The sequence below is a fragment of the Molothrus aeneus genome, chromosome 4 (genome assembly GCF_037042795.1).
Source record: "Molothrus aeneus isolate 106 chromosome 4, BPBGC_Maene_1.0, whole genome shotgun sequence".
In the NCBI taxonomy this organism is placed as follows: Eukaryota; Metazoa; Chordata; class Aves; order Passeriformes; family Icteridae; genus Molothrus; species Molothrus aeneus.
In genome coordinates this window covers 16,610,010-16,630,427 of record NC_089649.1, presented here as the reverse complement: position 1 = coordinate 16,630,427, position 20,418 = coordinate 16,610,010, and the positions used below count along the sequence as shown (strand labels likewise).

Here is a 20,418-nt window from a genome sequence, read left to right as displayed (position 1 = left end):
ATAAATTTTAGTCCCTGTTTTCTTTGTTTCTTTCTTTGGTGTCAAGAGTGTGGCAGCAGTTTCTCAGTAATGTAGAGGGAAGGCATGCTCTACCTGCTAATAAAAGATTATTTCCCCAAAGACAATGTGGTGAGGGTATGCCTGGAAGGAATTTGCCTTTGGGACGTTGTCATATGGGTCCTGTGTCCTGTGGAGTTAGTGTTGGCAAAAGGACAGTCTTGTGTATGGCATTACTTTGTGTGTTAATTTGCATGTGCAGATTTCCCCCTTTTTTTATGTTTTCTGTATTTCTCTGCCTGTGTTGGTTAATGAGCTGCTTCTCTGCTGGGAGTGTGGCTAAACAGGAGATTCATATCTTATTCACATACATGATTTTTATTATTAGTTAGAAGTGATAAACAGATAGATGGGAAAAGCCTACATTAATTAAATCGGGGTGGTCCAGAATGCCTTTTTAATGGTTCACCTTAAGAGTGCTCACACAGGGAAGATTGAAAGATTGCAATTGTTTGAAGCACTCTGTGATGCAAAAAGCCTGACAGTGTTTGTACTTTGTGGGTAACCACCCACTTTGGGAGAGCTGCAGATCAGAAAGCTCAGTTCCCAAGTGCCTGTGGCACCAGAGAACAAGTGTTATCAGGGACTGCTGCATAGCCTGGGGAGGGATATTCCACATTCAGTGTGCTGCGTTCACAGAACAACAGGGACAACAGAAAGACATCTGGATTTATTTTTTTTTTACTCTGTATGGGTGTTGTCCTGCAGTTATGAAGCTCTGCTTTGTTAACCAGTGGCTTGGTTATTTTATTCCTTCCTTTTTTGTTGATACTGTTTGGTGATATCACTGGAATTTGGGATTTGCTAACACATCTGCTGCAAAATATTGGTGAGGTGAGGAACTGCAGAAAATGAGCACAGAGGATTGTACAAAATTATTGTCATGGGGTTTGAATTTTATATTTGTGAGTGGCAGAATGGTCAAAATTAAGGATTAAAGCTTCCTCTGAACCTTTTCCCTTTTGCTTTATTTTCACTTATTCATTAAATGTTTGAGAAAGTCTTTGGTGTCCTGACCTTGCAGATCAGGCAGCTTGGTTAGGCCAGGTCATTGTAGAGTCAGGGTTGAATCCAGAGGCTGAATGCGTCTCTCCTGTTCTACAGCCACAATTTTTTCACCTCCTAGATGGTGACTTTCAAACTGGCACTCAGATAATGTAGGCAACAAGTCTCATGAATAGTTAATGTGCGTTGTTGAGTGTCTTTTGTTTCTGAGTGTTCCCCAAGTCACTGTTAAAACTGATTCTCCTGTCTCCCCTGTTCTGGTTTGCCACTAGCCCATCAAGCTTGGAGACCACCTGAACAGCATCCTCTTGGGCATGTGTGAGGATGTCATTTACGCCCGTGTGTCTGTACGGACGGTTCTGGATGCCTGCAGTGCCCACATACGGAACAGTAACTGTGCCCCTTCTTTCTCCTATGTGAAGCAGTTGGTCAGGCTGGTTCTGGGAAGCCTGTCTGGGGTAAGTCTGTGTCAGCATCTGAGGAAACAATAGAGGTGAGCAGGAAGAGAGCAAAAGTGCTAATTCAGAGTCACTCTGCTGTCTTTCTTCCTTTTGTTTTGGTATGTTGCAATTTTGACAAGGGTGAGTGATGAAAGGAGAGAACAGCTTCTGTCCCCATGTAGCAGTTTGTGCACTTGACAGTTCCTCCTGGAACATGCATTCATGAGTTTCTCAGGAGGTCATTTCGTGAACTGTCTTCATTGAAAAAAAAAAAGTAGGGAGAAACAGGACAACAAAGCGATGAACTGTAGGGCAAGGCTTAGACTTGTTGCTACTTGAAATGCTTCAGAAATGATTGCTGTGAGTTTACTTTAACTTGAAGTTATGCCTGGCTTTTGGAGAGTTGTTTATTAACAGAAAGAAGGACTCTTTAGGAAGTGTACCAATTCTCTTGCACTTCTGCTCAGCTCTTGAATATGAGAATTGTGAAGGATTTTATTGTCTAATAATGACCAAACTGTTTTTAGAAGTGAAAGAAATCACATGAGCTCATCTTGCAAAGTTACTATTCCTGATGGGCAACTTCTCTCTTCACCTAAACCATTACAGCATAACTTCAGAATATTTAAGTAATTTTAAGTAAATCAAGGAAGACCATAAATTGTCATAGAATCATAGAATGGTTTGGGTTAAAAGAGACCTTAAAGCTAGATGCAACCTCCCTGCCACGGTCAGGGATACCTTTTGCAAGACCAGATTGCTCAGAGCTCTATCCAGCCTGGCCTTGAACACTTCCAGGGAAAGGGCATCCACAACCTCTCTGGGCAGCCTGTGCCAGTGCCTCACCACCCTCACAGTAAAGAACTTCTTCCTAAGAGCTAATCTAAATCTACTCTCAGTTCGAAGCCATTTTCTTTTTGCCTTGTCACTACATGCCCTTGTAAATAGTTCTTTTCTGTCTTTCTTGTAGGGTCCCTTCAGGTACTGGAAGGTCACAATTAGGTCACCCCAAGCCTTTTCTTCTCCAGCCTGAACAACCCCAATTCTCTCAGCCTTTCCTTGTAGGAGAGGTGCTCCATCCCTCTAATCAGCTTAGTGTCCTTTCTCTGGATTCTTTGCAGCAGGTCCATGTAAATTAAAAATTTCTGTTTAGAGAGACAGAACTGAAATTCATGAAAAATGATTAATTTGCTGATGCTTCCTTTTTTAATTTTTTTTTCCCTAATGGAAAGGTATGATCTGATTGTTAGATAGTTGCTTTATGTATCTGGTTTGGAAATGCAGAAGGCAAGAGTCCCCTGCATTTGTCTAATATTTGACAGCAGCTGATTATGCCAGGCCTCCAGAAATAGTGCTGAGCCTGAGCTCCACAAAGCATTGTCTAGCCTGTGAGGTATATCTGTCAGTCCAGTGCTCCTCACTGTAGTGTCTGAAGTCTTGTGTAGTTGCCAAGTCTGTGGTTCAGTGAAATAAAAGGCTACAGGGCCTTCAGCAGTGGTGCTGTTAAAATAAAGATCCAAATTTTATATCAGACCACAATCTATAGAAACAGCCACTCTAAGTCATTATTCTCCAAGCTGTTGATGGCCATTTCAGGGTAGCAAGTTTTCTGCTTTCCCTCCTCTTGTTTTTGTCAGCAGGCTTCCAGGGAGTCTGGGGTTAGTGTGGCAGACGGATCTCAACCAGCCTGCCCAAGACAGTAACAGTGCTCCCAAGTACTTGTTCTGAAATCCAGTGCAGAGCTGAATCCAGCAAGTGTGCTCCCAGTCTCCTGTCCATGCTGTTAATGGAGTGGGACTAGCAGTTATCCAGTGCTGAAGCTTTGCTCATTTCCTCTGCCAGTGACCTTTTTAATTCTGAATGTGTCACTGCATTGGCTTTACAAGAAGACAAGAAATAAAACTAGCTGAATAGAACCAAGAGTTAACAGAGCAATGACAGCATAGCTGTGCTGCTAGGTTTTTGTGCACCTTAGCCAGCCAGCCCTGCTGGTGTTAATGTTCAGTGCTCTGTATGTGTGTTGAAATTTTGTAAGTTAACAAGAAAAATGTATAAATTTTGTTTTTTCAGAGGCAGAGTGCAACTTATTATTCCAAGGTTGGCATGCTCTAATCTTGATGGGCCTCATGAGAGGCTCCAGGGGTCTTATCTCTAACTGGTCATTTGAAGCACAGCTGAGAGGTCCCATTTGAATGTTTTCATTTGCCACGTTAATATGGTTTGTGAAGGGCAATATAGCCCCAGGCTGATTCAGTCTGTTTCATGTTAACTGAGTTGTATTGTAACTGTGAAGTCTGCTTGATTTCTCTTTCCCTCCTGCTGTCCAGGTTACACTCCCACTATATGGAAAGATCTCACTGAGAATGTTTTATTGTAGCAAATAAACTCTTCTTTGAATGATTGTACATGTGAAAGGTTTTTTTTCCTAGGGAAGTAGTGATTTAAAAAAAATAAGGTTAAGTGAAAAGTTAGTGGGAGTAAAAGGAATGACACGTGAAAGGAATGTGCCTGAGGGGCTGAAGAGGCTGCTCACAAATGGGTGCATGTGATTTGGCATGTGCAGTCAGTCCTGTGAGGGTACAAGACAGTTCTTCCTGTTATGCAGATAACTCCTGGGTAGAACTAGGCAAGTTCTAGTCATGTTGTAATCATGGAAGATGGTTTTTGAGTGCTTCTGTCCCTTCAGTATGCTGTAGGGGTGGAATGTGTTTAAGTTGTGAACTTAATTTATTCTTAGTGGAAAAAAGGTAGACCAAATGTGTCATTAAATAAAGGTCACACTGTTTAAATATGGATAATTCAAGGCGACATTCTCACTGATGAATCAGTTCTTTATTAAAAAGTTTGAACTCCCATTCTGCACTTAACTCTTTGACACTGACTAATATTGTGCATTTACATAAAAACAATGCTTGTTTTATACTTATATGAGCTCTTCCTACCTTTTGACTTTGTTACTGCCTTTTTTTGCAGATGGATCAGCTGTCTTGTAATGGAGATAGAAAATTGCAGCCAGACAGGAGCCAGGCTATTCGGGAGAGGCTGAGGGGAAAAGGGCTTCCCACAGGTAAGTGCTTCATTGCAGCCCTGGGGAAGACCAGGTTTGGGGAGATTTTGCAAACAAAGAAATCAAATAGAGGAGGACTTACATTCACAGAATTCTGGTGGTTTAGTATCTAGCTAAAAGTTGGTGATGGTTTCAAGAAAATATTTGTTTTTGAATTCAGTCCTTATGGTGGGAACAGGTTTTAAAGGTTCTCAGCCAAATGTTTTGCTTCTGGAGAAAGGAGATTGTCAGCTGACCTGAAAGGAGGTTGGTCAGCTAGAGGAACAGGAAGCAGCTTTCCCTTGGTCCCTCTTTCCTGTGGACTCTGCTCCCTCATCACAGCTCTAATTGCACAAGACATCTCTTCCTGCATCCCAAGGAGCCCTGGACTCTTTTCCGTGCACACAAAGCTCTTTTGCTGCCTATTTTTTTTCCTGAAGAGAAGTGGTATATATTCTATAACAGTTCTGCTATGCTTTGATAGTGTGAGGTAGATATGTATGCCAGGTAGGATTGTACTTTACTTCAGGGAAGTAAGGACAGAGGAAGCTGGGAGACCAGGGAGGAGACAGATGGTTGCTATTGGAGGAAAAAGGTTAAAGTGATGTAGGTTGAATGCTGATGTTTGCCATGACTTTTTGTTGTTTAAGATCACAGATGTTGTTTAAGGTCACTGGCAGCATCAGCTCTGTGCTTGGCTTTTTAGACAAGAGGATGTATTCTTCCAAAAGGCTAGTCTCTAATTTTTCTGGAAGAATTGTGGAGCTGAGCAGGAACATTTTATAAGGCATCAGCTTGGACCAGTCTAAGTCATTGCAACAAAGATATGTTGCTGATGTGCTCAAGTTGCTCCTCTGTTCTTTGGCTTTGTGTCAAGCAACAATGCAGTGAAAAGCAGGAACTGAAATAACCCATGAAGTTGTCAGGGACAATATGAACTGCGGAAATTAGACACAAGTCTGGCAAGGGATTGGTGGTCTTCATTTATTGAGATATATATATATATAATTTTTTTTAAGATGAGGCTAGATTATGCTACTGTTTCATATGAAACACTTATGGCAGTGGTTGTCAGCCCTTCCCTTACAGCACTGTGTGTTTAGGAACAGTTTCTGGTACAAGCTGTTTCTTATTTTCTGGCACAAATTCACTGTTCTGACAGCTTTCTCAGGGCCTTTGTTTTCTTGTTTTCTTACTGGTTCTTCTCTTTTTCTCTTTTTTTTTTTTCCCCAGAATACTTCTGTAGCAATAGGGAGATCTTTTGGGACTGGATCAATCTAGTTCACTGGATTCATAAACTGTGTCATGTCTGCCTTTTCTGAATTTCTTAAGAGCTTTCTTAAAATAAATTCTTTCCTTGGTTCCCACTAATTTTAAGGTTTGAACCAGAGCCTTATTTTCCTGGTTGTTAATTTGTTAATTCTTTAACCCTATGCTTCCCAGTCTCCAGTGTTGTCCAATAAACATCACTGTTTCTTTACACACCTTTGTTCTTTTGCCTGTACTACCCTATTCCGTATGTTTTTCAAGAACTTTATTTAAGCAAAATGCCTTACTACCTCAAGTTTTTCATTTCTATACCCTCTTTCCATCCCCTATTCTGCTTTTTATTCTGTAACCATAGTTAACCGTGTTTTGGGAATGAGCAAAATATTTGTAAAGTTTTGGGGACATGGCAGGGTTGTCTTTAAAGTCTGTTCTCACTGCATTAGCAAACTCTGATTATTCTTTTCTTTGTTGTTTCTAGCTTTCTGTTCTCTAATACAGCTGACCAGTCTTTTGCTGTTTTGTTATTCATTTTCGTAGAAAATCTTTAACTCTTTTTAAATGTTTGTGGTTTGAGGAGTTTTGTTTCTCTGTACATTTGTTTTCCTACCCACAGCTTTGTTTAAACCTTTTAGCAGATTTTTCTTTCTCCTGAAGTAATGCTTGTCCCCAGTCTCTTCATTATTCTTAACAAAAACCCTTTTGTTTTAGGTTCTACTAAATTTTGGAGATCGCTCTATTAGCTCCAGCCAATATCTTCGTGGCTTTCTGGGTCAGCATCAGGGTGAATAAGATGTAATGTCTGAAACTTCCTCTGAGGACTCTGTCTTTAACTCAGAGGAAGTAGACTAGATGATCCAATTGCTGTTTTTTTTACCATATTCTCTAACTTGAAAAAAATGTCATTTTTTCCTCTTATTCTTGGAGACTGAAGCCACTTGGCTCAGCTGCTATCAACCAGTAAGTTTAACAGAGAGTTTTAAGCAACCTCAGTCAAAATTACTTTCTGAAAGAAAAGTTCTCTTTTTAGGGAACTTCATACTATCTGAAGAGTTCTAATTTAATAGAATCTTTACTCAAATAATATTTGTGGAATGAGAGAACCTGACAACCCCCAGACTACAAAGTTGGCTGAATAGTCCTCATCCCTTAACACCTGTTCCTGTGAAGCTCATGGAAAGTGCTTGCATGTGTAGTGTGTTACAGAAAATGTGTGGCAGCCCAGAGAATAAATGTTTGTGCTTCACTCTTCCAGTGCAAACATTATATTATCTGCATAATTCCAAGCTTGGTCTGAAAGGTACAAGTTATTAATGAGATGCTCTTGAATACTTGATTTTTTTCTATTCTTTTTAGGATGAGCTCTCAATGAGCACAACTGCTTTTCACTTACCTTGTAGGCTTTATGATATTTTGGTATTATGGTTCTGTCTTCCCCCCCATCCCTTGAAGCAGAAAATATTTTTCATGTTTTCTGATATTTGAGTCTCTATTTTCATTTTAAAAAGATGGAAATCACTCATTCGTTTTATGTGTTGCCTGACCTGTTTCCACTCAAACGTTTCCAATTTCTCTGTATCACTGTATTATTTATTTGTGGAACTAATTTTTCTCCTTTTCTTTGGAACCTTTACTACCTTCTTAGCTTCTCCAAAACCTTTCCCAATTCTGCTTCTGTTATCAGTCAGCTTTCCTAGTATGCCTTAATCCCTTAATGCCTTTTCCTAGTAGCACCATCTTCTCTTTATTTTGATCTTCGATCCATTGCTTGATCTTTGTTTTGCTGAGACCTCAGGGAATTGTAATATACAAAACAGAACCCCTCAAATAACCAAACCAGTTCTTGCTGTTTTCAGTTCTGTTTTTACACTGATGTTAAGTACACTGAGTCATGTATTTGGAAGTTGATGAGGACCCAGTGAAATGGTTGTCTGATACTAATGGGCAACAGCTTGCATTTGATTCAGGGAGATTCAGTGCTTGTTATTTCTTTTCCTGCAATGCTGTGCAGATTTGCTGGTGCAAATTCAGTCAATAACAGCACAGATAGCACAGCCCTGGAGCACAGCTGTAAATTTCAGGCAAAGTGAGCTATAGAATGTAGTGCTGATTAAATATAATCTCATAATCTTATAAATTGAGGAGCCACAAGTAGAAGGCCAGATGAAGCTTTAAGAAAAATGTTACCTTTTAAAAAAGAAGCTAAAAACCCAAAACAACTCAGGAAGGCACAAAGTCCTTTTTCCCTGATTTGTCACTGTGCTGTTCTGCTGCTGTTTGTAGCTGAAATAAATGCCTCTTAGTCCAGTTGCAAATTGGCAAGCATTTAATAGGTCAGTAAGCTACTAAGAGACAATTTTGAACCTTCATCTGTCTGATGAGTTAGAAGTTCTGTGAGTCATCTTTTACCCTTTTCTTGGGTTTAACTGCCTCTGAGAACACTTTTTGGGTCAAGTTTAGCATGGGGATGATTGGAGGAGGTGAGGTGGGTGCACATAAGAATGTGTATAACTTTCCTAGTCACTTCCCTAGTGTATTGTAAGTAAAGTAAATACAGTGAGCAGCAATCTTTGCTGGAAAGGACAGAGGACTTGCCTAATGCTTACTGAGGTGAAGTTCTGTTGAGTTGTTGTGAAAATCTTAGAATTCATGTTGAATAGAATATCTGTCACATGGAGAAAAAGCAGCATAAGGGGTATGGCATTTATTGTGAACTTTAGAGTATTGGAAAGTTACTTGGAGAATGTAACTTAAATTGTGCTGCTAAGTCATGCTAAGTTCATGAATACAAGAGATGGTTCAGTAAGAGAGATGTGCTTCTAATTGGAGAGTAGCCAACTAATGCCTTAGATACATGCAGTCTCTGTAAAATGATACAATTTTTCCTTTATTTGAATTTTATTATTCTTAGGATCAGTTTTCCATACCATGTTAATCCACAATTATAATTGCCAGGACTTTATTGTTGACTTAGGATAAATGTTTTGAAATTTTTTCACCTCGCATGTTTAAATCAAATATTTTGCTCACCTTATGTAACCAGCTTCGCTATTTTCAGCTATTCATTTCCATCTTTATCTTCAAGATAATTATTAAATTAATAAACAGCTTTGTGTTAATATTCTCCCCAGTTAAATTTTTTTTTGTCTCTTTTGTGACTCACTTTCTGTGGCTATCTTGGTGAATGAGTTTTACAGCAGGGTTGGCTGCAGAAGTAATTTATTGTAAATTAATATTACAGAATGTTTGGTTTTAGTCAAGTCATATTGGGAACACAGTGTTATTTCTGCTGACTGATCCAGCAGAAATAAAAGCAGTAAGACCTGTCATGAGTCATCTGAGCCAATGAGTTACTTAATTTTTGTACTTAAAAGCACCTTAGACCTTAAAAGTGTTCTTAGATCAAGAATTATAGGTGAAAGTTACTTAACTGGCTTCATAAAGTCCTTTTGGTGTGACAAAAGATTAAATAACTGTCCAACTCTTCCAAACATAAAGCAAGAATTAATTCACTCTGTTACTCTTTGCCACAATTTATCTTTTAAAAAGATGTGTAGGCTATTTAATGCTCAGTTGAAATCTCCCTAACTTGTGCTTGCCTGGAAACCTCCTTCCCAACCATCAAATACCTGAAATTCTGCACCTTGTGTGTTTGTTTGCAAAGTTCCAATTTAAGTTGATGATCCATGACCACCAAGGACAGACCTTTGCTGGAGATATTTCATCTTCTGAAGAGATGCAGCTAACAGGTGTTTTGGATTTCCTTCCATGAGGATCCCTGATTTTAACTTGACTTTTACAATGTGGTAGACCATCACAAGTCCAATTCATATAATATTACAGTTGTATTCTGACCTTTTTCTCTGCCAAAAATATGTGCTCCATGAATGAAGGCTTGAAATATCATTTAGATTCACCTTAACTGTACACAATAGGAAATATTTAGAAATAGTGATCAAAATTGTGGATATTGGTCAACTCCCTGTTTAATTAGACTGTATGCACTCTCAGGTGTAACAAAAATGGTAGGTGTTGTAAACTGAATGGAAATTGCTAAGGCTAAGTGCAGCTGATTTTAATTTTAAAAATATTCTACAGTTTATTTACCACTCTCCATAATAGCAACAAAAAACTCAAATAAATGAAAATGTGCCCTTTTTTCTATTGATCCAGTGAAGTTGGCTGTGCATTATGTTTTAGTTCCTGATCTGGGTGAAAACACTACTTTTGTTCTATAAAGAAATGGTTTATAGTATTACTGCACATCCTATAGTATATAGGATTACCTCCATGTGTGAACTGAAGTAGCTTAAACATTATCTTGAAAAATGCAAACACACAGACTTAAATTATTAAAAACTGCAGCACAAACTTCTTTCTATTTGCTTGAAAGTCTGTCATCTGTAAATCTGCTAAATATACTTTTTGAACTTTTTTCTTTTAATTTCCCCTGGCTCCTCAGTTCCAGAAAAAAAGAACTGAGTAGGTGGAGAATAACTTCCAGAGTTCAGCAAAAACAAATGAAAGCCAGATGAAGATTTCTTGTTGAAAGAAAAAAAAAATTTATTCTTTTTCACTCCAAAAGTCATGCCTGTTTTCTTCCAATAAGTGTTTGTGTTGCATCTAGTGTACTGGTGGTTGACATTGGTGGAGATCTTTTAAATTTAGGTATAATTTCTCCAGGTATAGGGAGCTTCCAGCCTGGTGCTATTGGAAATGTTTCCAGAGCAATGCTGAGGACAAACTCAGAACTCTGAAGCTAAAACAAGAGCAGACACAAAGATCAATGAGGAAACCAATCTAGAGATGCCAAATGCTGTCTCTGTACAGAAAAGCAGCTGTATCACTGAGCTTCTCCTGGGATACACAAAAATCCAGGAAAGGAGTAGCTAGGTGGATCTTTTGCCTACTTGGTTGAGAAATGTACCACAAAAATACCCTGACCCATAAAGCTGAGTGGGAAAGAGCAATGGTTGCTTTTTCTTGCAGAGGTGCCTAGGAAGGGAAGAGGTAAAATGTTGCATTTATGAAATATGAAGTACTGCTTGGCAAAGCTCACTACCACTGTTCTGAACAAGATGCCTGGTTTTTTGAGCTGTTTGGTGTTTTTTGATAGGAAAGCTGTCAGTCCAAAGCAGACTGCAAGTTTTTATGCAGGATTTATAATTTGGCCATTACATATAGTGCTTTCAACAATCCTTGTGTCCAGTTCAATTCTTCCTTCATAGAGAATACATTGTTTAGGAGTATTTCCATCTGAAACTTGGATTTTTCTCAACAATTTAGAAAGGAAAAGAGGGGGTGCCATTCCTAGCAGTGAAGCCACAGGCCACATCTGGCTCTGTTGTCTTCTGTTTGGCTTTTAGCCTGCCCCAAAGGGATTGCAAACCCAACTCCTCCATCAGCTACCCACTCATATTTTAGAAACTAACCACATTGTCTGGGGAGAAAGAGTTTTTTCCTATTGCTTTGTTTTCTGCACAAAGATGGCGTGGGAGATGTTTTTTAAACTCCTGTATAATAATTTCCTCTCTTGAGACCTTCCAATCTGGCAGAGATGGTGTGTGTTCTCATGCACGTGTGGGCAGTCTTTCCCTGCTCCCCCCAGCCCCTCTTCCTAACCACCCCCCACTCCCATATGTGTGCATCTACATACATCCACAAGTCAAAATCTATAACAGAGTTGAAAAAGATGTTCTATTTTGTGCAAACTAAAGGAAGGGGCAGGCAGAAAAACTTTAAAGAAAATTGAGTTGAGTTAAGCCAGCAAAAACAGATACAGTGTGTGATAGTACCAACAGTATTTGTGCTGACTTAATATTGGATTAATTGCCTGTATGATCAGGCTGGTACACAAGTAATAGCAGACAGACTGGATTTAGTTAGACAACAGCTCTCTCTCAGAGGAAAATCAACCAGATTACTGTCAGCCTGAGAGAAAGATGGTCTGTGAATGACACTCCTGTAAAAGGGTGTAGATGCATTCATAGCTGGAAACACCAAAGGAAGAAGGAAGCAGATCTATGGTTGTTTAGCAAATGTAACATCTGGCAGTTGAAGGTGTGTGTGGAAAACTAGAGTTTCATTTTAGCACCAGAAGGGAATTTAATCGTGAACTCCTGGTGATTAATTGCTATTTTTATTGTATATATTCCCTCACTATATATTATACACAGGAATGATACAGTTACTGTAATTGCATTTGAATTATTTGCAGTAATTATAAATAATTGCGCTAATGTAACATCAAGTGGAGGATAAACACCCGAGGGCGATATGAGGAATCAAGAACCCATACACTCTTCAGATGAGCAAGGAGGAGAGTCTAGTGCAACAGAGAAGGAACTGGGGAAGGGGAAAGTATTCCTTTTGAAGTTGCTTACATGCTGCAGCATCTTAATTGCCAATGGCTTGTTCTGTCACCCTCACTGACAAACAGGGAGGCTCTGCTCTGTCCTGTTGCACACCTGGGTAACTGAAGCCTGGAGTAGCTCTGTGTGGTCTCAGGTGGTGTAATTAATGTCTCCAGTCGAGCCGTTGGGATAGGTCTCCAGAGTTTTCACTACCAATACAAACTTTTTTGTTTTAAAGGGGAAGGTCGTAGAATGAGTCTTGCATTATAAAGACATACAAGTTCCCTTATGCAGGTTCCTTTTGATCATTTAGTTAGATATTTATTCCTTATATATTGATTTTTGCTAGTGGTGCTTTCCTTCATTTTTCCACACATTTGATTATAAAAGCTGGGGGCAGGGGGGGAAAGCTGAAGAATAAACCACATTATGACTTATGAATTTGGAATTGAGCGTGCCATTCAACTGAAAATCCACATGTTTAAGAGGGAATATTATTCCAGTCTGCTCTGTTTTGGAGGTGTACTGTTTTTGGGAATCTTGATACATGAGCCTTGTGCTGAAAGAGACTTCCTGCAGTCATTTAGGACTCTTGATCCAAGTAGTGCTGAGGTAGTGGAGGAAGTCCAGGATTAAAAAAGTGAAAATACCTTAACAGTTGATCGTGTGACTTACAAAGTCTGTAATAGTACTTCAAAAAAGGAAGAAGGGATGAGGACAGATTTACCTTATTAAAAACAGAAATATTGGCTTGGACTGATTGCCTAATCCAATTTTACTACTGGTATTTGCACTTGAGTTACTTCTGTGTTGAGAAGTCTTGCCCTTGATCCCTCTGTGCTCTGGTGCTAAAAGCAGCATGCAGTTTTGCCTGGGAAAGTACAGGTCTCAGAGTTCTCTATTGCTGCTTTGTTTCAGTTTGCCCTCTCAAGATACCCAGGCTGTGCACTCCTTGCCCTAAAGTCTCCCTAAAATCATGTGTTTGATTTTTAACCAGCTCATGTTGGCACTGTCAGTCAGTTAGGGCAGAGCTTGTTGAAATAATGTCCCGTAGAGAGGGACGGGTTTTGCACAGGTGGGAAGAATTGGCAAGGCTGATAAAAAGCAGAAGTGGGAATGGGGAGAGTAATAAAGGACAGATGAAAGACTTCTAAGAGAATTTTACAGTCTCAAGCCTGAATATCGAGGCCAGCTGTACATTCATTTTGGTACTGTGTAGAAATCTCTCACTGACTGCAGAAGTCAGTGTGGATCTGAGTTAGACCTGTAGAGTGGAAGAGCAGTGTGGAAGTGGAACACCTCCTGCTCTGCTTCCTGGCAGGACAACTCATCTCCTGCCTCATCATGCCCTTGGCTGGCTGAGTGGCAAAGCTGTAGCCATGAGCACTTCCCTAGCCACTGCCCATGAGCCAGTGCTCATGGACTTCACTTTTCTTGTTAGGGAAGGCCCAGTGGATGGGGAGTAGAGAGAATCTCTGGTGTGCTCAGGCAAAGGAGCTTGGGTCTTCAGTGCTTCTGTGCAGACAGGAAATAGCTTCTGGTATATCCAAGTCCACAGCTTTGGTGAGGAGGATGCTCCTTACCCCCAGCACTCTCTTTCACTGACAGGGCTCTTTTGCTGGAGTTCTCACCAGCCCACAGCAAGAGAGGGTTGTGTCTCTGGACTGTGCTGTGGTGAGGATACCCACAGGTTCTGAAAGTATCTTGTGACTCTTTTCATTGCATGTGATCCTGCAACAGGATCAGTGTGCAGAGACCTAAATGATCTTTTGAAGCAGGAATGTTCTTCTGAGTCATGACCAATTCTGTAGCAAGTAATCCTGTGTGCATAGCTGTGGTAGTGCATGGGAGTTGCAGCTGCCTGCTTCTCTTGGTATTTTTCTGCTTTGTTTGCCTTTGTTTTGTTCAGTAAGGACCCTGCATGTAAATGCTTTCAGTGTTAAAGAAGTGGGTGTTTGGGGTTTTTTTAAAGTGTGTAGAGGAGGTTGTTTTGGTTTTTTCCGGCCTAAAATTATCCTGGAACTCTCATTACTGGGGAGGATTCTCAGAGCTCCTTTTGATTTGTGTTCCTGTTGGCCATCTTAAAAAGCCAACTGCAGTATTTAGTTCTTTGTCTCACAAATGACTGAGTTAAAGTTCTGTTCAGGAATGTTTGTCCTTGGTGCATGTACATGAATGTGAAGTACATGTTTGCAGAGTGGGTATCATCCCACTGCTTTAGATGGATAGTGGGAACTTCAAAATGAGCACTTATTTTTAAAAGGCTTTTTTGTGTGTGAATTATACGTATACCAGCCTTAGGATGATGTATAGTCTGAGAATAAGGTAATAATGTAATATTTACTTGACCACAAAGATAATTATGTTTAGTTTAATATTAAAGCTATCTTTGTAAAATACAAAATGAGGTATCAGATCCTTTTAGAAGATTAGTGTGTTCTCACTGGAAAAAGCGTTTTTTATTTTCTTGGCTAGAGCATGTGGGAATTGTGTGTGATTTCTTACAAGACACCTTTAGACAATCCAAACCCTAACATTTTATCATCATGTGTTTGCATGGTGGTAGGAAGCAAGGGGCTACTTGGTTGCATTTGGCTTAAATCTTGCTGGTTTAGATTGTTAGTTAAATATCACAGAAATAACAACTACAATCTAAAAGCACAGCCCTTCTTGAAGAAGTATATCAGACTTGAAAGGTGTTTACACCTTTAAAAGCCATAAGCTTTTAAAGCATTAGTGACTACATTTCCAAACATCCCTAAAGCATTCTGTGAAATTCTGTTTGGAAGGATAATACTCTAGATAAAGATCATCAGGAGCCTGCTGTGCAAGTGGGGCAGTTAATTTCAATCGATTCAGACAGGATTGTGATGCATCCTTTAGGAGTAGTAGATACAGCACAGGGATTACTTTGAACTCATAAGTGCTTGCTTTTGCAGTGAAATCTTTAAGGCTGCTCCTTCTTAAAGAATGTACATGGGAATATCACCATAAAGATGGAGCTAGCTCTAAGGAAGGCATCAGTCACATGCCATGCTGACTCCACCTGGGAAAAAACTTCTTGATTACCATGATATGATATTCTTCAGAGACCACATATTTCATTGATATGGTTCCACCTCTGGCAGTTTCTTTTATTCTGGAAGTAATTTCATGAGAAGGGAGAGGGAGAAGAATTCCTAAGAATTGGCAGATCTGTGTATTAGTGAAACTCAAAGGGTGCAGACTCATAGAGTCATTTTAACCTTGGGAGCTTTGTTGGTTTTGTTTCAGAGTATTCTTTACCAGGAAATACTGTAGTCACCAAAATTAGTCATTAGAGGAAGATCTAGGATTTTTATAATTCCTAAGTACACAGTCATTCTTTTCTTACTGCTGACTCTATTGCAGGGCATCTGTAAATCTGTAGAACAAACCTGGACTTGTTATTAAAACCTGTAGGCGGTGTATTTGGGTGTGAGAGGAATGGCTGATTTCAGATTGATTATTAAGTAGTATTTTTGGTGATAGTCCAGGCTATTTTGAAAATGAAACTTATGAGGAAACAACTTTCAGCAAGTATGTGGTAGTTTGGGAGTTTTTACTGTTAATGCAGAATTACAGTAGGCCTTATTTTTTTCTTGAGCTTTTTAGAAATAAAAGAAATAGAATGGTCATCATGTATGAAGCAGTCGTATTTCTGCCTTTGTTGACTGAGGGAGCCCTTGGAGCAGCCTTCTCAATGCTTTGTGGGGTAAAACCAATGCCCAAGCGTGTGTTCATCATATACTTAGACTAATTTGTGTTGGACTCCTGTGTATTAGGTAGAAAATTACATATATGAAATGTCTCCTCATTCCAGGAAAAACACTGACGGTTGATGCGCCTGATGGACACAGAGCTCACTTCTCTCAACAGACCACCCTTAACAAAGGACTTAGCAAGTCTATGGGATTTCTGTCCATTAGAGGAACACAAGACGAGGAAGAGTTTTTCCAGGGCATTTCTGCAGATTACAGTTCGGGTCAGGAAGATGTTTTCTGTCCTCATAGGTGTAAAACCAGTGAGCTTGAGAAAAAAGGTCACCTTCACACAGATGTTCCTCCCAAACGGAAAATATGGGCTTCTTCCACAGATTTGCTTTGCACTACTGACAAGGCAGCTGAGAGGGACCATGCTGGAGGCCCTCACAGGCACAGCCATCAGTGTGAAACATTTACAGTAAGGACTTCTACTGCTGCCAGGAACAAGGAAGCAAGGTACTCTGATGGGAGCATAGCACTGGATGTCTTCGGACCACAAAAGCTGGACCAAACACGCCACATGCCTGAGACATCAACTTCTGCAGCAATATCAAGTGCCTTTGACAGGATAAGAGAGAGACAGAAGAAGTTGCAGCTTCTGAGGGAAGCTATGAATGTAGAAGGTTAGTGAAGCTTTGATTTTCTCAGTATTCCACTCGTCAAACAAAGATGTCTCATTATTATAAAGTTGAGTTCTCTTGTAGCAGTTCTTGAAACAGCTGAGGGCTTTGCTTCATCTTTTTTTTACATAAAGTGAAGTCATTACTCTGTTGTCAATGAAGATAAATTGGTTGTCCAGATCGCTCACTCAGAATAGTTGATCTCTAACCAGTATCAAGCTCATAAATTACAATTAGAAAAAAAAAAAAAAGCTGGTAACAGCCAATTGTCAAGCAATTTTCCTTAAAGGAAGGTTCTCATCTCCAGCTATTCAAGATGGATTTATGCCCCTGAGGAAAGGCAGAATTTAATCTCCAGATCTCTGTTTTTGTGCTGTATAACTCTGGACTTAAGCCCTTAAATATGAATTTTTTTTTTTGGCCTTGTGTTCAGATCTTCACTGCAGTGGGAGCACTTCACACAAGTTCCATCAGTTCATTAAGAAAATGCATGGGGGAAGAACAAGTCTTTGTAATTGTTGTGGGGAAAGTTATAAAATTACCTTGATGCAGAACCCTCTGGAACTAGAACTACATGTTTTATTTTCTTTGGTTTTGTGGGGTGATTTTCAGGGGCTGTAAGTTTGAGACAGTTGGATAGAAACTGAGAGCAGAGCTGGATCCTGCTTATGCTGGGCCAGAAAGCATCACTTGGTCATCCAAGGTGTATGGTGCAAGAGCTGTACGTATAGAGCTGGCTCAGGCATTTACTCAGGGGCACTCAAAGACTCATGAGTTAGCCTGCCTGTTGTGTGACAGGAGTAACTGTGAAAACACACCCTACCTTGACTTCCTTCTTCTGGCTGAGGTGTAAACACCTCCATATTAAGGAGAGATGATAAAGCATTTTGTAAAGGTTGAATTTCTGAAAATGCCTGCTCATGCCCTTTGTAGCCAGCTTGGGAGATTCTTGTATTGCAATTAGCATGGGAAGCTGATCCTCTCTTGTGCATGTGAGCCTTTTGTTCCAGAAAGGAGGAGTGTAACTGAAGTGGCATAGGCAGGTTAAAAAGCTGCTGTGATTTCTGTACAGCTGGAGTTGTCCTGTGCTATCAGATCAGCATCTTCCAATGAGGAGTGAGGGTCACGTTATCATTGAAGAACTGAACACAGATGAAAGCAACACTGTATCATTACCATTGTTTATCTCTGTAGAAGTTTATTATCTGTTGTTATCTACCGGGATGTCTAATGAGGGAAGCTGGTTGGCTTTTGGTTTAAGAGTCTGAAATCAACAGGGTCTATCTCAAGTTTATGAGTCAACTGGTATCGCTGGGGATAGGCAGCTTACAGGGTTTAAGAGGAGGCCACTCCCAGCATTGGGAAAGCTCAATAGCCTTGTTGTTCAGGAGTGCAGCTTTGTGCAGGTTTGTGTTGCATAAGAGCAAAACCAAAAGCATGGCCAAACCCCTTGATGAGCAATGGGTTTATCATTCTCATTCGGGCAGATTGGGAGATGGCAGAAAACAAAACATGCCCGTGCCTTGCAAACTGAGATCGGTCAGATGTGTGAAACTACTCAATTCAGAAGGGGAATGGGTGAAAGTGTAGTCAAAGTAAACTGGGGACTGGGCCTTAATAGTCACAGAGGCTGAGGGACAAACATGTACCGGGAAGACTGAGGCAATAGCCAATGACTCACTGCCCATCCTTCTGAATTACTTGCTAGGAAAAAAGTAAAGACACTTTCTCAACAGGTAGCTGAGTTTCAGAGTTTTCTATTTTCAAGGAAGGTGTGTTTCACTCGTGAAGGTGGGCATGTCTGCTTTACTGTTATATTTTAGGCTCTCAATTGTTCAATTTCGTTGGTCAGTTAACTACTTAAAGAAAATCTTTTGGACCAGAAACTAGCTGTGAATGTGAATTTTTAATGAACCAGTTTAAAGGAGTATTCTAGTAAGATGGATGATGAACGCTTTTTCACATAGGAGTTAGTTGCTGTTATGTCTTTTAGGGCTTGAGAAGCCAGACTGGAAGTATCTATTCTGCCTTAGCAAGCAGATTCACAAAAGTCTTAATACATAAAGTCTGCTGGTCTGTTAAGACTTCTTTCCCTTTTCCTTTTTTTGTTCCATACCAATCCTCATCTTACATTTTTTTACACGAGACATGTCTCTTGAGATCTTTTGTAAAAACTCTATTGCCAGTTTCATCTGTCAAAGAAACGAAAAATACAGTCTTGAGTTTTTGTGTGTTACTGTTGTATGTAATTTTGAAGTACTTAGTGGGTAGACAGATATTTCCACATCCAACACTATCAAGTGTCAAGTGTGTGTGGAATTACTCTTCTGACCAGAGCAGCTGAGAGGCATGAGTGAAAAATAGAGAAGGAGAATAACTAACTTCAAAAGTTCATGCACTTTGGAATAAGAGTTCAGTTCAGTTTGGAGGGGGAGGAATGGGCAAGGAGTCACAGGAAACAGGGTTATGGCTGCGTAGCAGAGGAGACACAATCTGCCTTCTCTTTGGTAGGTCTGGGGATATTTTCACTGCAGTTGAGCCCAGGTCTAGGTTACAGCTAAGCCTGTGTAAATTGTATTAAGCCTCTGCTTTTGGCTGTATGCATTGTTTTTCCATTTTTGAATTGTGAAGTGACATTGGACTCTCTGTGAGTTGAACTTGGTGAGATAAAACTTCCCTCCTCAAACTACAAAGGAATTTAAGTGACATATGGCTTATTTTTCTTTACCTTACTTTGGGTTAAGCTGGAAAACTTTTCTGCTTTTCATAAAACCTTAAGCAGCTGACTGCCTTGGAAAAAGAACATGTTCTTATGCACAGGCTCTGGTTTGCCAAGCTTTCACTCAGAACAGATTTTTACAATCTAAGTTATAAACTCATGAAAAGCAGAGTTTATAGTGGGAAGAATGACAGAGCTTTAATTACAGCTGTGCTGTGGTACTTTGTAGTGAGCTGCAGACCATCTAAATTGCACTATAATATACTGTTAGAACATTTCAGATTTAGCCTCAAAAGGCTTACAAGGACATGGTCCTTGTGACTGCCTTGCTCTTGAACTTGCTGGCTTATGTTAATCTGCTGTACAGTTTCAGGGTTGAGGTTGTTTATCACTTCTATACTGAAGATGATTGTTTATGATTAGGTGCCATTTAGCCAGATGGGGCAAGGCCAAGAGTCTGCTATTTGACTTATGGTGTAGCCAATTCTGATCACTAATAAGGGACTCCAAAAGTATGTGTTAATCTTACCAAGACAGTAAGTTCTTCATCTTTGCCTTTTTCTTCGTTCTTGTTTTCTTATGGAGGTTTTGTGACCTTAGAATTTATTAGAGTTAAGAAGTTGTTAGGTGTTAAACCCAAACATCTTACCTGTACCCAGAGAGCAGGTTTTGTTTTTAGTGTTCTTTTGAAACTTAGAAATTGTTGCCTGGCCCCTGCTGATAGTGTCCCATTTCTTTCAGAGAGAAAGTAACAATCTATTACATTTTTTTTCAAGCTTGCATTGCAGCTCTAGAGTGTGAAGGTGTCATCTGTTCCCCCATGCTCCAGGTTTTTTTGCCTTCTCTCCCACCAAACTGTATCTCCTGATACTTGGCAAGTGTGCACACACTCAAGTTTTCCTATCCTAGGCCTGCCTTCCAGTGGCTCAGTAGCAAGGCACAAGGCTGTGAGATGGTAATGGTAGCCTTGTCTGAACCTCTCCTTTTGCTTAGGCAGCTCCCCCCCCCCCTTTGTTTTGGGTGAATGCATGTGACTGTGGTCACAAGGGTTTTCAGGATGAAGAAGAGATGAGAATGTTGACTCTATGATTAGAAGGTTTGATTTATTATTTTATTATATATGTTACATT

The 20,418-nt window shown here is 39.9% G+C and overlaps 1 protein-coding gene across 1 annotated transcript in view; it reads left to right on the top strand.

The window, feature by feature from the left end:
• Positions 1-20,418, top strand: part of PTPN13 (protein tyrosine phosphatase non-receptor type 13) — a 112,655-nt gene that overhangs the window by 37,950 nt on the left and 54,287 nt on the right. The window contains exons 5-7 of the mRNA XM_066547996.1: positions 1,335-1,520; positions 4,476-4,569; positions 16,009-16,572. Coding sequence (XP_066404093.1) covers positions 1,335-1,520; positions 4,476-4,569; positions 16,009-16,572 — 844 coding nt within the window. The remainder of the gene's footprint in view (positions 1-1,334; positions 1,521-4,475; positions 4,570-16,008; positions 16,573-20,418) is intronic.